Source organism: Dermochelys coriacea, chromosome 20 (genome assembly GCF_009764565.3).
Source record: "Dermochelys coriacea isolate rDerCor1 chromosome 20, rDerCor1.pri.v4, whole genome shotgun sequence".
NCBI lineage: Eukaryota > Metazoa > Chordata > Testudines > Dermochelyidae > Dermochelys > Dermochelys coriacea.
In genome coordinates this window covers 541,347-555,262 of record NC_050087.2, presented here as the reverse complement: position 1 = coordinate 555,262, position 13,916 = coordinate 541,347, and the positions used below count along the sequence as shown (strand labels likewise).

Below are 13,916 nucleotides of genomic sequence, written 5' to 3'. Positions count from 1 at the left end.
CCCCCCACCTTCCTCCTAAGCTCCTACACCCATCCCACCTCAGGCTCCGCCCCCATACCGCCCCTTCCCCCAAGTCCCCACTCCTGCCCCACCCCCTCCCTTGAGCATGCCCCATCCCCGCTCCTCCTCCTTCCCCCCGGAGCCTCCTGCACACCAGAAAACAGCTGATTGTGGTGGGCAGGAGGCGCAGGGGGCAGAGGGGAGCTGGCTGCCAGTTAGTGCTAAGCACATACTAATTTTTTCTGTGGGTGCTCCAGGGCTGGAGCACCCAGAGTCAGCACCTATGATCCCAACACTATTTTGCCAATTATTTCAATGCTAACTCCGATCACTAGCCACCTCTCTGAGGAGCTCTATGGATATATCTACACTACAATTAAAATCCTACAGCTGGCCTTTGCCAATAGACTTGGGCTCACAGGGCTGTTAAGGAGTGGGCTTGGGATAGAGCCCAGGCTCTAAAGCCCTGCGAGCTGGGAGGGTCCCAGAGTTTGGACTGCAGCCCAAGCCTGATAGATTCCTAGCCAAAGTCCCATGAGCCTGAGTCAGCTGGCACGGGCCAACCGCTGATGTCTACTCACAGAGGAGACATACCCTAAGGGAGCTCTGTCCTGGGACCACCAGTCACTACAGATAAACTAAACTCTGGCATTATCCAATCATTGGTGATCTATCAGTGAACCTGTTGGTGAGCTGGAACCCCTCTAGCTGAAGAAGAGAAACTGGCTACTCAAGAGCTCCCTTCAGGAGGAGGCACTGGACATTTCCGTTAATTTATCTTTCTATAGCAGCGGTGGGCAAGCTTTTCGTGCCGAGGGCCACATCTGGGTGGGGAAATTGTATGCAGGGCCGGGGCAGGGGATTGGGGTGTGAGAGGGAATGCGGGGTGTGGGAGGGGATGTGGTGTGCAGGAACAGGCTCAGGGCAAGGGATTGGGGCAGAAGAGGAGTGTAGAGTGTATGAGGGGGCTCAGGGAAGGGGGTTGGAGTGCAGGAGGGATGCAAGGTGCAGGTAGGGGGCTTAGGGCAGGGAGTTGGGGGGTGGGGTGCAGGCGTGGCAGCGGCGCGCACTGGGGCCAGGAAGCAGCCAGCACCATGCTGCCCTTGCCACGCCTCCAGGTACCTCCCCCAAAGCTCCCACTGGCCACGGTTCCCCGTTCCCAGCCAGTAGGAGCTGCAGAGGGCGGTGCCTGGAGGCAAGGGCAACACACAGAGCCCTCCGTCACCCCCACCCGGCCAACAGGGACATGGTGTCGGCCGCTTCTGAGAGTGGCGCAGGGCCTGCACCACCACAGTGGGTAATCCCGTGGGCCGGATCCAGCCCGCGGGCCATAGTTCGCCCACTCCTTGTCTATAGTGTGCTTATCTGCCTCTTGTCACTCACTACAATGGATTGGCGCCAAGTGAAGTTCTCTTCCACGACCAGCTAAACTCATCCCAGGAACCTAAGAGGTAAAGGAGTCATTTACTCTCCCTGATCAGCATCCTTTGTTCCTTTATTTTCATTAGGAACCGTAGGCCCCTGAGCACTCCTGGTTTCTAGACAAACTATAAGCAAGACAGGACTTTCAGCAATTAGACTACTAACTGGCTGAACCACTCGGAACACGTGACCTGTATTCTCCCACTGACAAAGGTCTTTGTTATATCCTTACCAGACCGATAGCGTTCATCTCTGGCTCCTCCAGATCGAGCTCGGTGATACTTGGATGAGGATGGTGCTGAAGTTGCTGCTGGAGCAGGTGTCTGATTTCTGGGTTCCTTTTGTAATGCTGGGTCAACCCCTGGAAAACAAATCCACAACTCTTTCAGAGATTAAAAAAACAAAACCAAAGCAACCTGCTTTTGGACAACATTAAAAATCCCTGGCTACCAGCTAAATTATCCACAGGGAACAAAGAGGTTTAGCACAGTGTGCTGGTGAAATTAAAGACTGCCTGCTGAGCTGTTCAATAATCATGTTTAAGGTCTTGTCTAAACTGGGATTTAGCCACTGGTGCAAACCTCTAGTATAGCTGGTGCAAACCTCTAGCCATGAGTTACACTGGTGTAGGGTGATCTGTAACAGAGCAGTTTAGCCTGGTTCCAGCAGCACTATATCATGGTGCTTTTTAAAAAATTATACATCTCTCTCGAGATTGAAACCTGCTTCTTAGGGGAAACAAAAAACAAAAAAACCCCACAGTTCTCCACCAAGACAGATATCTAAAGAATGAATTTTGGAAAAGAATTATATACAAGATAGTCTGATCTACTGCAACCATTTTATCATCATAATTTTCATAACACTTAAAGGAAAAGTTGTCAGTTATTAGTGATGAAACTAGCTAAAAAGTCCTAATTATAGCATGTTATCTATAATTCATGAAATTCTCCAGCATAAGTCCTGCAATTTTACAAGAGAGAAAAACTTTCCACTACAAGCAAATGTGTCACAAAAGAGCTTTAAGCACAACACTTCCTTGCCTCTTTAAAAATAGCTGAACGCAGTCTGAGTGAAGAACAAGCGATTGAAGTAAGCTATTTTTATTGATAGGTCACATACAGTAAACAGGAAGGAAATTGATTCTTTCACAAAGACAGCTTGTGTTGTAGAGCTAAAAAAGAGCCAAACTGTTTGAATTAACATGAAGGACTTGAAAATATAGTTCGGTGTTTACAGAATGAAACTTGGGGAGAAATTCTGGTTCCACTGAAGTCAATGAGAGCTTTGCCATTGATTTTTAACGAGGCTAGAATTTCACCCAGAGAATCAGGAATCCTGGGTTTTAGTCCTTTTCCTGCCATTGACCCACTGTGAGATCACAGGCACGTCGCCTCACTTCTGTGTGCCTTGGTTCCCCCATGTGTACAACGGGGATAATAAAGAATCATATGTAAGTGCAAGACAGTACATTTCAATAGAAGTTCCTTATTTGACCCCTCTTGCCCAGAACTACAATCAGGGTATATAATTTGCATGTCAAGCAAATATTGCTCATGAATGTGCCAACATAATTACTCAAGAATGAACAGTCCATGAATGCAGTGCTGTAATTACAGTTTTCTTCTGTCATTTTAACTACTAATTAATAGTCAGAGAAGGTATCAGATCAATGTTGCATGAACTGAAGAGGCTTTACAAGAATAGATCAAACTGCTTTAGTAAGTAAATAACATGATTCCAAAATTAGCTGAAATCCCAAAAGATAACTTTGATTTGTAACATGGTTGTTCAGTCAGTGTCTGCAGAATTTGGATGTGAAAGTTTTGGGAAGAATCAAAGTTAAGGAGCAGCAAAATGTTGGGGGTCACTCATCCACAACTTCAATTTTTGTTACTAAACGAATAATATAAGTTTTATATAAGTTAAAATAAGGACTCAGGTAGAGCCTCCATCGAGGAATTTATGTTAACCAGAAATAAAACAGTTACCAAATGAGTACCATAACAGATCATACTTCAGTAATGCCTTTCATCTTAGGATTTTGAAGCAATTTACAAACAAAGCTTCAACTCCCTCCCCCCACACACACACCCCACCCACCCACCATGAGGTAGACAAGTTTTCAATGTACAGCTGGGGAAAAACGAGACAGAGGGTAAGTGACTGGTCCAATTTCACAAACTAGTTAGTGGCAGTGATGAAATTGATGAGGCAGCCAAGACACTTATTACCTGCCATTTTGCAGACCAGCACGTCAGTGACAGTATATTTGTGTATCCCTTCACAGGCACTTCAATACCATGGTTAAAGATGTGGTATGAATCTAGAGCTTGTCTATACAGAAAAGTTTACCGGCAGAACTATATCGCTCTAGTCATACTGGTATAACTCCTTGTGTGGACACTCATATTCCCAAATAAGAGGAGTGGCAGGAGACTTAAAAAAGTGCATGAGGCATCCTGAGCATCTCAAATGAAAGAGTTAACTGAAGGGGCAAGTCTTATTTTCACTTAGCTTTACACCCAGCAAGTGGTTAAGAGCATCAATATACAATAAGCAGACTGGAAACGGAGGAGGTATGGATTTGGGGTAAAGGTACAGGACTGGGAGCCAAGAGAGCTGGATTTAAATGTGGATTTGTGCAATTTCTGTACTTAACGTGCTTCAAGTCTACCTATTTGCAAAAGGGGGTCAGAGCATTCAGCTGTATCTCAGGGATAACAAGGCTACTTTAATTAACATCTGTGTTTGTAAACTGGGAGATTCTTGATTAAAAATGTTTAGATAATTTACAATTCAAAACAAGTAACAAAATAGCTGCAACAGTGGACTGTGTGTGTGTGTGTGTACATCAGCATTGTCACCAAACAAGAATTTCACCATTTTGAAAACATAGCTGAATGTTACTTAACAGGGACAGTGACCCAAGTCTGTTACTTTCCAGCCCAGGCTGATAGCCTTCAAAAGTTTTTATCATCTGATGAGTTTTCAGTGGTATATAATAAGCCTAGTGGTTTGCCTAGTTCTCAGTTCCCAGGTGGTACACACCAGACACTCCCAGCTAGTAATAATTGTCCCTATACAGCTTAAAGAAAAGGAGTACTTGTGGCACCTTAGAGACGAACAAATTTATTTGAGCATAAGCTTCCGTGAGCTACAGCTCACTTCATCAGATGCATTTGGTGGAAAATACAGAGGGGAGATTTATATACACACACAGAGAACATGAAACAATGGGTTTTATCGTACACACTGTAATGAGAGTTATCACTTAAAATGAGCCATCACCAGCAGCAGGGGGGGGAGAAAGGAGGAAAACGTTTCATGCTGACAAGCAAGGTAGGCTATTTCCAGCAGTTAACAAGAACATCTGAGGAACAGTGGGGGATGGGGTGGGGGGGAGAAATAACATGGGGAAATAGAAAAGGAGTACTTGTGCCACAAGTACTCCTTTTCTTTTTGCGAATACAGACTAACACGGCTGCTACTCTGAAACATGGGGAAATAGTTTTACTTTGTGTAATGACTCATCCATTCCCAGTCTCTATTCAAGCCTAAGTTAATTGTATCCAGTTTGCAAATTAATTCCAATTCAGCAGTCTCTCGTTGGAGTCTGTTTTTGAAGCTTTTTTGTTGAAGTATAGCCACTCTTAGGTCTGTGATCGAGTGACCAGAGAGATTGAAGTGTTCTCCAACTGGTTTTTGAATGTTATAATTCTTGACGTCTGATTTGTGTCCATTTATTCTTTTACGTAGAGATTGTCCAGTTTGACCAATGTACATGGCATTGTACATTGTACATGGCAAGTCCACCAAATGCATCCAATGAAGTGAGCTGTAGCTCACGAATGCTTATGCTCAAATAAATTTGTTAGTCTCTAAGGTGCCACAAGTACTCCTTTTCTTTTTGCGAATACAGACTAACACGGCTGCTACTCTGAAACCTATACAACTTGTTTCACTAAGGGTACCATCAAGACTGAACTCACCCCTCATAGTCCTAAAAGTGGACTCTCCATCTCAATTTGGAGATACACTGGCAAGGAAGCTTGCACTATTGCTGCTTGTGCTGAATTGCTTTGGAGGATTTTTAAACCCTTCTGCGCTGTTACTTTGGTATCTTTCACAAAGCACCAGCTGCAAAGGTTATGGATTTAAAAACATTTAAACACTGAAAATATTGAAAAACCTGGAATATCAGTGGGAGAATAATTACTGTAGAAAATTTAATCAATCGATTAGAACAAGTCATTAGATTATGCTGTAAACCTTATTAGCACCAAAGCAGCACATGTACCTGTGCATTACCAGCCTTTTCACAGTGCCCAGTCCTGAAACTGGATCTATGTGTTAGATTTTTACACCCCTGGGAAGCCCCATTGGGACTCTGCAGTCATAGAAGGATCTGTGATGTGGACCATTATAAATACAGACCCAGAGTCTTCAATTGTAAGCTCCTCAGGCACAGACTGTCTTTTTATGCTTTGTACAGTGCCAAGCACATCATCTGGTCTTAAAGAAATTAATAAGCAATTTAAATCTTCCTTGTGTACCCATCTGAACAAGCTCCTCTTGTCCAAGATACAAATTACATTAAATGACACACTGAAGAACTGCATTTTTGCTTAAAACTTATCCATGTTTGTGTCTTCGTCATGAACAGGGAGGTTTTATTCAGAGCCAATGGAGAGACAACTTCAATAACTAACAAAGCAGCTTAAAGCTTCCTGTTCACTTGACAATTTATTTAGGACTGGTTTCAGAGTAGCAGCCGTGTTAGTCTGTATTCGCAAAAAAGAAAAGGAGTACTTGTGGCACCTTAGAGACTAAAATTTGAGCATAAGCTTTCGTGAGCTACAGAGCTGTAGCTCACGAAAGCTTATGCTCAAATAAATTTGTTCGTCTCTAAGGTGCCACAAGTACTCCTTTTCTTTTTTATTTAGAACCGTAAGTAACCATTAGATGTCAGCAGCACAGTTAAACACTGTTCTTTAAAATGAACTATTGAATACACTTAATTTCTTGCTTCCAAGATGCAAAAGCTTTGTTTATTCCACAGGACATCATAGTGTAGTCATGATCGTTCATTTACATATGGATCAAATGTATCCCTAACTCACATGAAACCTCAAGAACTAGCTCTTTGTTTAAATATTGTTATATAATAAGGTGTACGAGTACAAATTAATATAAAGCACATAAGCAGGATTCAGAGATCTGGGAAGAAGCACATATTTATAGTGCATCACATACAGTTACATAGCTCTCTGACAAAGCAGCAGAAGTGAGCTAAGCTTGGCAGATGTTAGATGACTTTATTTAGCATTCCCTTCAGAATAATCCCGCTACAAGCTGCAGTTTCTGCTGGCAGGACCTGGATACACACAAGCACCATGATGGTTGTATTTTATATGGGTTTTATAGGATGCAGTTGATGTTTTAATTGCCATTTGATTCTAGCTGAACATGCTGCTCTCCCAATCCCTCCCTCTCAGTAAGGGGAAGGGACACTTTAAAGTGATTTTACATAAAAGACAATAAAAAATTCATATACGATGAATAACGACACAGCAGCAGCCATGAGGGATACTTACATTAGCAATAAAGCCAAAGACAGGATAGGATTCATTTGACAAAAGAACAAACTGAGGAGGAGAAAAGCAGGTTAGCCTGCTAGTCTGTGTAAGGAATTGAACAAGTGTTAATGTTTGACTGGCTATTCGTTAAAATGATGCAGTATTGTCCAGCTATAAACCTATAAAAACAGCGTGAAAAGCAAATGCCTGTATGAGGGGTCTGCAGGTCAGTTTGGGCACCATTTCCTGAGCAGGGTGAGAGCCCTTTTTCAGTAGCAGACATGTTGCATCAGGTTCAGTCTGTGATTATTGCTCCTTCCCCTCCATATCTGGAAGACTAAGAACTCACTGGACATAACATTTTGGCCTTTCTGCAGGAGCCATCAATCAGAATAATCTCAACTTATGCATAGGGACAAAATTATTTGACCTAATGGGGAAAGCTAGCTGATCTACATCTGGGTGAGATTCTGATGCCATGCCCGGGTTTAAAAAAAAAAAAAAAATCACATGTCCTGGATTAGAATTTTGGCTTTTCCTTTGTAACTCACTCCAACTTAACGGGGAGCAAATAATTCCCCATTTATGGCAGCTGCAGTCAGATCTTATAAACAGGTGAAACTCCTTAAACCAATGTTGTAACCTGGTGCATGTGTCTAATTTATGTGGTTAGACAAAGCAGTGCTTAAATCACTGGTCTAGTACAGAAGCTCCCACTTGGAACAGTGCAATGGTGGCAGATTTGAAGGAAAAGATTAGTTAAAAAAACCTATAGCACAGACCTGCTGAATGATGGGTGGCACATGACACAGGATGGAGAGGGAGAGCCCTGTGAACTCAGACAGGAAATAAGTGACAAGTAGAAAAGCCGAATCTTATATAAAACTTTAAAAAAAAAAAAAAGCCAATGTGGGACTTGTAACAGAACAAACCATAGACAGAGGTGAGTCTATAACACACATACACGGGGAATGGGGGCAGGGGAAATAATGCTTAGTAAAGCAAGAACTTGAATAGTCTAAGACAGGGGTGGGAAAACTTTTTGGCCTGAGCGCAAAATCTGGGTATGGAAATTGTATGGCAGGCCATGAATGCTAACAAAATGGGGGTTGGGGTGCAGGAGGGGGTGAGGGCTCCAGCTGGGGGCGTGGGCTCTGGGGTAGGGCAAAAAGTGAGGTGGTCACAGTATGGGAGGGGGCTCTAGGCTGGGGTAGCGGGTTGAGGTACAGGGAGGGGGATCTGGCTGGGGGTGCGGGCTATGGGGTGGCACTGGGGATGAGGGGTTGGGGGTGTGGGAGGGTGCTCCGGGCTGTGACCGGGGGGGTTCAAACGGTGGGAGGGGGTCAGGGGTGCAGGCAGGTGCTCCGGCTGGGACGTGAGGGGTTCGGAGGGCAGGAGGGGGATCAGGGCTGGGGCAGGGGGTTGGGGTACAGGAGAGGGTCGGGGTGCAGGCTCTGGGCAGCGCTTCTCTCAAGCAGTGGCATGTCCCCCTCCAGCTCCTACACAGAGGGGCAGCCAGGTGGTTCTATGCGCCACCCCGTCCACAGGTGTCACCCCTGCAATTCCCATTGGCCGCAGTTCTAGGCCAATGGGAGCTGCAGGGGTGGTGCTTGGGGCAGCAGCAGTACGTGGAGCCCCCTGGCTGCCCCTACGTGTAAGAGCTGGAGGGAGACATGCCGCTGCTTCTGGAAGCCATGCGGTGCCATAGCATGTGCAGAGTGGGGCAAGCCCCGATCCTGCTCCCCAGCTGTAGCGCCAGAGCAGGGCAAGCCCTGTACCCTGCTCCCCAGCGGGAGCTCGAGGGCCGGATTAAAACATCTGAACAGCCGGATGCGGCCCCTGGGCCATAGACCCTGGTCTAAGACCAAGGAAAATTTTAGGGTGAAAAGTACAGAAACTTGTTGGACCAAATGATAATACACACTAACGGAATTATGAGCATTTGTGATCTGGATTGGTCCTATAATGGTTAAGAGAATTAGGACACTGATCACTTGAAATTTAGTCAATCTAAAGAATCAGCTAAAAGTAGTTTCAGCTCCTACCCGTGCCAATTTCTGTAGATTAAGTCACGTTACCCTTTAAAAAAAAAAAAAAAGAGAGAAAGAAAAGTGTTGTTCCACACACACACACACACACACACACACTGTTGTAACACAGACCCACACAAATAACTGAGCTCAGGTTTATTTTTGCAATCTGTCAAACTTTTGCTATCAAATCTGCTGAGGAATCACTGCACAGAATTAAAGAAGACTGATCAGCATGAACAGAGGAGAGGGGATTAGGTCTGAAACACCATTTTAGTTGCATGTTTCAGGATATTTACATTTTTTGCTTAGGGCCATCAGTATGGGAGTCACTGCAAGGCTGGTCTACGCTGACGGGACAGTGACTTTAAGATGCTGTTTCAGGCAATTAACAGAAAGAAGCTAAAGCACTTTATTTTTATGGATTAAACTTTTTGTTTGTCATTAATTTAATACCGATGAATACATGCATTTATCCTGCGTGAGTGACCCTTCCTCATATACGCTTATAAATGATGTATGGTTGTTGGTGGGGACACCGTCAATGGAGAGAAATCCCGGAGGCTCATACCACGTTGATAATGCTGTGTAGTATCAGTTTAAATCTCCTTCTATACCCATTCCTTCTTCCATTCTACCCTATATGTCAAACACCCTACCTATCCCACCCTCCATTCATAATCCTCTGGGAAATTTACTTCTTCCATAAAGCTAACAAAAAGCAGAGCCCAGCAAAAGTTGTCACCACTATAGGCATAAAAGGATACTAGGCGAGTACTGTCTTTGTGTCCCATTGCATCTCATATTGTCTGTGTATCTGGAGTATAAGCTCCTTGGGGGAGGAACTGTCTCCTTACATCTTGTGCACAGACCACATCTCCCATGCTAATTATTAATAATACAGGATATTATTAATATCCTAGAGGATACTATGTCCCACCCTGCCAGTGAGAGGAGATTGATTCCTAACTGGTCTTTTCTGTGCCTATCTAGTGGTGATTCTTGTAATGGTAGGCAATGGAAAGCCAAGTCTATCTTTGGTAAAGAGGGAGGAAGGGATGGGTATTTTAGCTCACTCAAGACTCCATTTCATATGCTTTCCGACCCCTCCAAACCAGTGTTCTGTACTCATCATTACATTGTTCTTCCCAGAGGCCTCAGGCTCTGAGATGCTACACACCCAACTCATGTAACTTCTTTCAGCACTGGGCCCATAATAAGGGCTTTCCTCATTTGTTTGCTGTTTACCTACAGGTGGTTTGTGTCAGCTAAACCCAGGGAAATTTGACTATGTTCTTGTATTCTTCAGAGAGTGAGAAAGTAAAGTCTTTGTGCAGAACAGTCAAAGATTATTTTCCCCCTGAAACAAAGTAGTTTGCATTTTAAAATACCTTCCAAATTTTAGAGCAATTCCTTTTTCTTTCTGTTTTGCATTTTAGAGCTTTGATAAACTCTGCCTTGCTCCTAATCTGGCAAACACAAACAAAAATATACAAACACTATAATCCATGGCCATAAAACAACAGGATCTATGTTCATTAAACGTTATTCCTGCATGCCCAATCCTCCAGCAATTTTCACAAGGAATATTTTGGACTAGTTCATTAACTTTCAGATTTTTATGTGCTTCAAGGACTATCAGAAGGAATATTAACTGCATGCAAACCAATATGCACTCTGTGTTCTCTCTCACTAAGAGATGATGTAGAAATCTGGGATCAAGTCAGAATCCTAAAGGAAAGCATGTGCAAGGGGAAGGGAGAGAAGTCAAAAATAAAGATCAGCAGCGTTACAGCACAAGGATTATTTTGAAACATGAAGGCAGCAAAAATTCTGGTAGATTCAGACATCTGTTTTGTTTGCAGAATTCCTTGTTCCCCAAAAAAACTGCCAATGAAAGATCTGCAAGACTTTAATGCATGTTTAATGGAAGTCTTCATGACAATTCCCAATAATGTAGTTTCTTATTAACGTGAGGAGGGGGTAAGAACTCTACGTGATGCAGACAAAGGTTCTGACAGTAAATCAGGGCTTGGTGAATATCATTTCCTTTATACATAAGGAGAGGATTCTTTTGTCCTAACCTTAGGAACTTATTACATAATGCATCATCTCAAATAGCAAGAAAACAGTGTCAGCTAACTGTGTCTGGCTGCAAGAGTTGGTAATTTTGGAAACAAGGTTTTCTTGCATTTGCACTCCCTGAGCCGAAGAGCTGTATATGTTTTGCCAGGTTTGCAGCGATCTGAGGACAACAGCTCATTAAATTAAGTGAGGAAGCAATGAGAATCAAACTCAAGGGAGGTTCTACGTGTGTCATCTACAGGTCTCCCAATGCTAACAATAAGCATTGTTATTAAAGAACTCTGCAAAATATTGCAATTGACAGGGATAATACTAGAGGAAAACCCCATTAAGCCATGTAATGGATTTGCCTTGCTTATAATGTGTATTTAGAAATCCATGTCACCCACTAATGGAAATAAATCCAATACCACTGGGTCATCACGTGGATCCAGAGGCTTCCAGTTATCCTCCCAGCAGAAGTGACTTTCCGACATACAGATTACTAGGATATCACACCAGTTTTTCTTGTGTCCTGTGCACTTCTGACAATGCATCTCACTTGACCCCATCTAGAATAATGGGCATCAGGACACACCCCACTAGGCCCCAATTTCTTACCACCATGCCAACCTAAATTCAGCTGTGTTCATTCTACCCTCAAGTGAACATGTGCTTCCTGTTCTCTAAGAGAATTGTCAATGTCCCCTATCTGAACTGCCTCTTTTACCCTTCCTGCAAGAGTACACACTTCGCAAATGACATCCCTGACAACCTTTCTCTTTCCAGAATCTACCAAGCAGGAGGTGGTTAATGCCAATAAGACAAGCAATCCAAGCAATTAGCAAGCTCCTATAAAGATGAAGGTCCAAATCAAGCCAAACAAGGCTCACTTGGTGGCTTGGAGCCTTCTGGGTGATACTTGTCTCCACAGATGGAAGTGGAACTGAAAGACACAGTTGTTCTCTTATCCCCTATGGTGAATGTTTATCATAGCTGCAACGTACTTTTTAAATGTCCTACAGAAGCATTCAGCCACTGCCAAAAGCTCAGCTCTGCCTCAGCAATGGGAGGTCCAAGTGTCAGCCCTACACCCACAAAGCAGTTAGGCCCCTTTTCATTTCACAGGGCTGTTTGTGGCTCAGGCTAGCTGTTCCTTTTTAAGTCACAAACTGTGGTATAAATATGAATTGAGCTGTCCCCCTTCCCTCTTGGTCCATGCAGCATTCACAGATAACATTTCTGAGGTCATGTCTACACAGGCAGAGTCAGGAAAGCTAAGGCCAATCCTACTAAAGGTGACTTCATAACTTTAGTTGATCTGCCTTAACTTTCCCAAATAGCCCCATGTGGACAAGCCTTTAATATGTATGAACTGTGATGTCTGTTGCAATAAGATTCTGCATAGCCTACTTAGCAGCTGTCAGCAAATGTAGAACAGCGAGTAAGCCCAGGATCATAGCTCCAGTATGTTAATTTTTGCAAAAACGGATGTTACACTAGGAAAATGAATTTCTCAAAGGACTAACATTGTTGTCCTACCTCAAACAGGACGGCAACTCCCAGAGGCCGTGTGGCATAGTGGACTGGGCACAAGGATAGGAGAAAGCGTATCCCAAATTCTGATTTTGACTTTGCCACTGACTTGCTGCAGCACATCATTGTATTTCTCTGTGCCTCATTTCCCCCACCTCTGTGCTACTCTGAAATCTTACAGAGTGATGTGCCTGAGCATTAGTTAACATTTGAAAAGTGCTTTAAGAATGTAATGAACTAATTAAGTGCTGAGGGTTGTTATAATTTTCTTCTGAAGACGAAAAATCAATTCTCTTCATGCCATAAGAGGGGGAAAACATTAGACCCTTTTAAACTAAGGGACTGATCCTGCATTGCTTATGCATGTGCAAATCTCACTGATTTGCCAGAGTAGGGACTGCTGGACTGGGCCCAAAAAGAGCCACAAGACTGTCAGAATGGCAGTAGTGAATTCCACCTTAATTAATGACATGGTATCTGGCCATAGGTTCACCCAATACTCTGGCTCGCTCCCCTACCTTGAGAAGCACGTCAATTAGTGCAGCAGGACCATGCACAGTCTCTCCAGACATTTTCCCCCCAATTAAACATTTTCCAAAATAAACATGCATGTAAAGTGACAGGCACAAGGGGCAAAGGGCCACATCAATGCATACGGAGCTGCTTATGGAATTACTGCTATTGGTCCTGGTTGCCACATATTGAACTCCAAGCCAAGAGCAAATCTGTGAAGAGAAGTGGCTTGAAGGTGTGAAAGGAGCCCACATACCCCAACTTCCTCAGGGCCAAAGACTTCACCAGAATATGCCTTGAGTCAACAGAGCTTGCTTAATGGATCCCTGCTTATAAGGATTAGTCTGGGTTAAACCCAGACATGTCATTCTATATTTCTTCATTAATACAATAATGATAAGAGTTGACTGTCACCTCATCAAATCTAAGAGAAATTTCTATCAAACAGCTGTCTAGTCAGGCACCCCTCAGCTGCCTATGACAGTTTCAAAATGCAAGGCCAAAATACGGGTGATGGCTTATCACTCTCCTTACAGTGTGTATGATAAACCCATTGTTTCATGTTCTCTCTCTCTCTCTGTGTGTGTGTGTGTGTGTGTGTGTGTGTGTGTGTGTGTGTGTGTGTGTGTGTGTGTGTGTGTGTGTGTGTGTGTGTGTGTGTGTGTGTGTGTGTAAAAATCTCTCCTCTGCTTTTTCCACCAAATGCATCCGATGAAGTGAGCTGTAGCTCACGAAAGCTTATGCTCTAATAAATTTGTTAGTCTCTAAGGTG

The 13,916-nt window shown here is 43.6% G+C and overlaps 1 protein-coding gene across 1 annotated transcript in view; it reads right to left on the bottom strand.

The window, feature by feature from the left end:
• The window catches only part of DIP2B (disco interacting protein 2 homolog B), a 135,765-nt gene that overhangs the window by 58,300 nt on the left and 63,549 nt on the right, over nucleotides 1-13,916 (bottom strand). Inside the window, exon 3 of the mRNA XM_038378167.2 lies at nucleotides 1,655-1,783. Within this exon, the coding sequence (XP_038234095.1) occupies nucleotides 1,655-1,783 (129 nt within the window). The remainder of the gene's footprint in view (nucleotides 1-1,654; nucleotides 1,784-13,916) is intronic.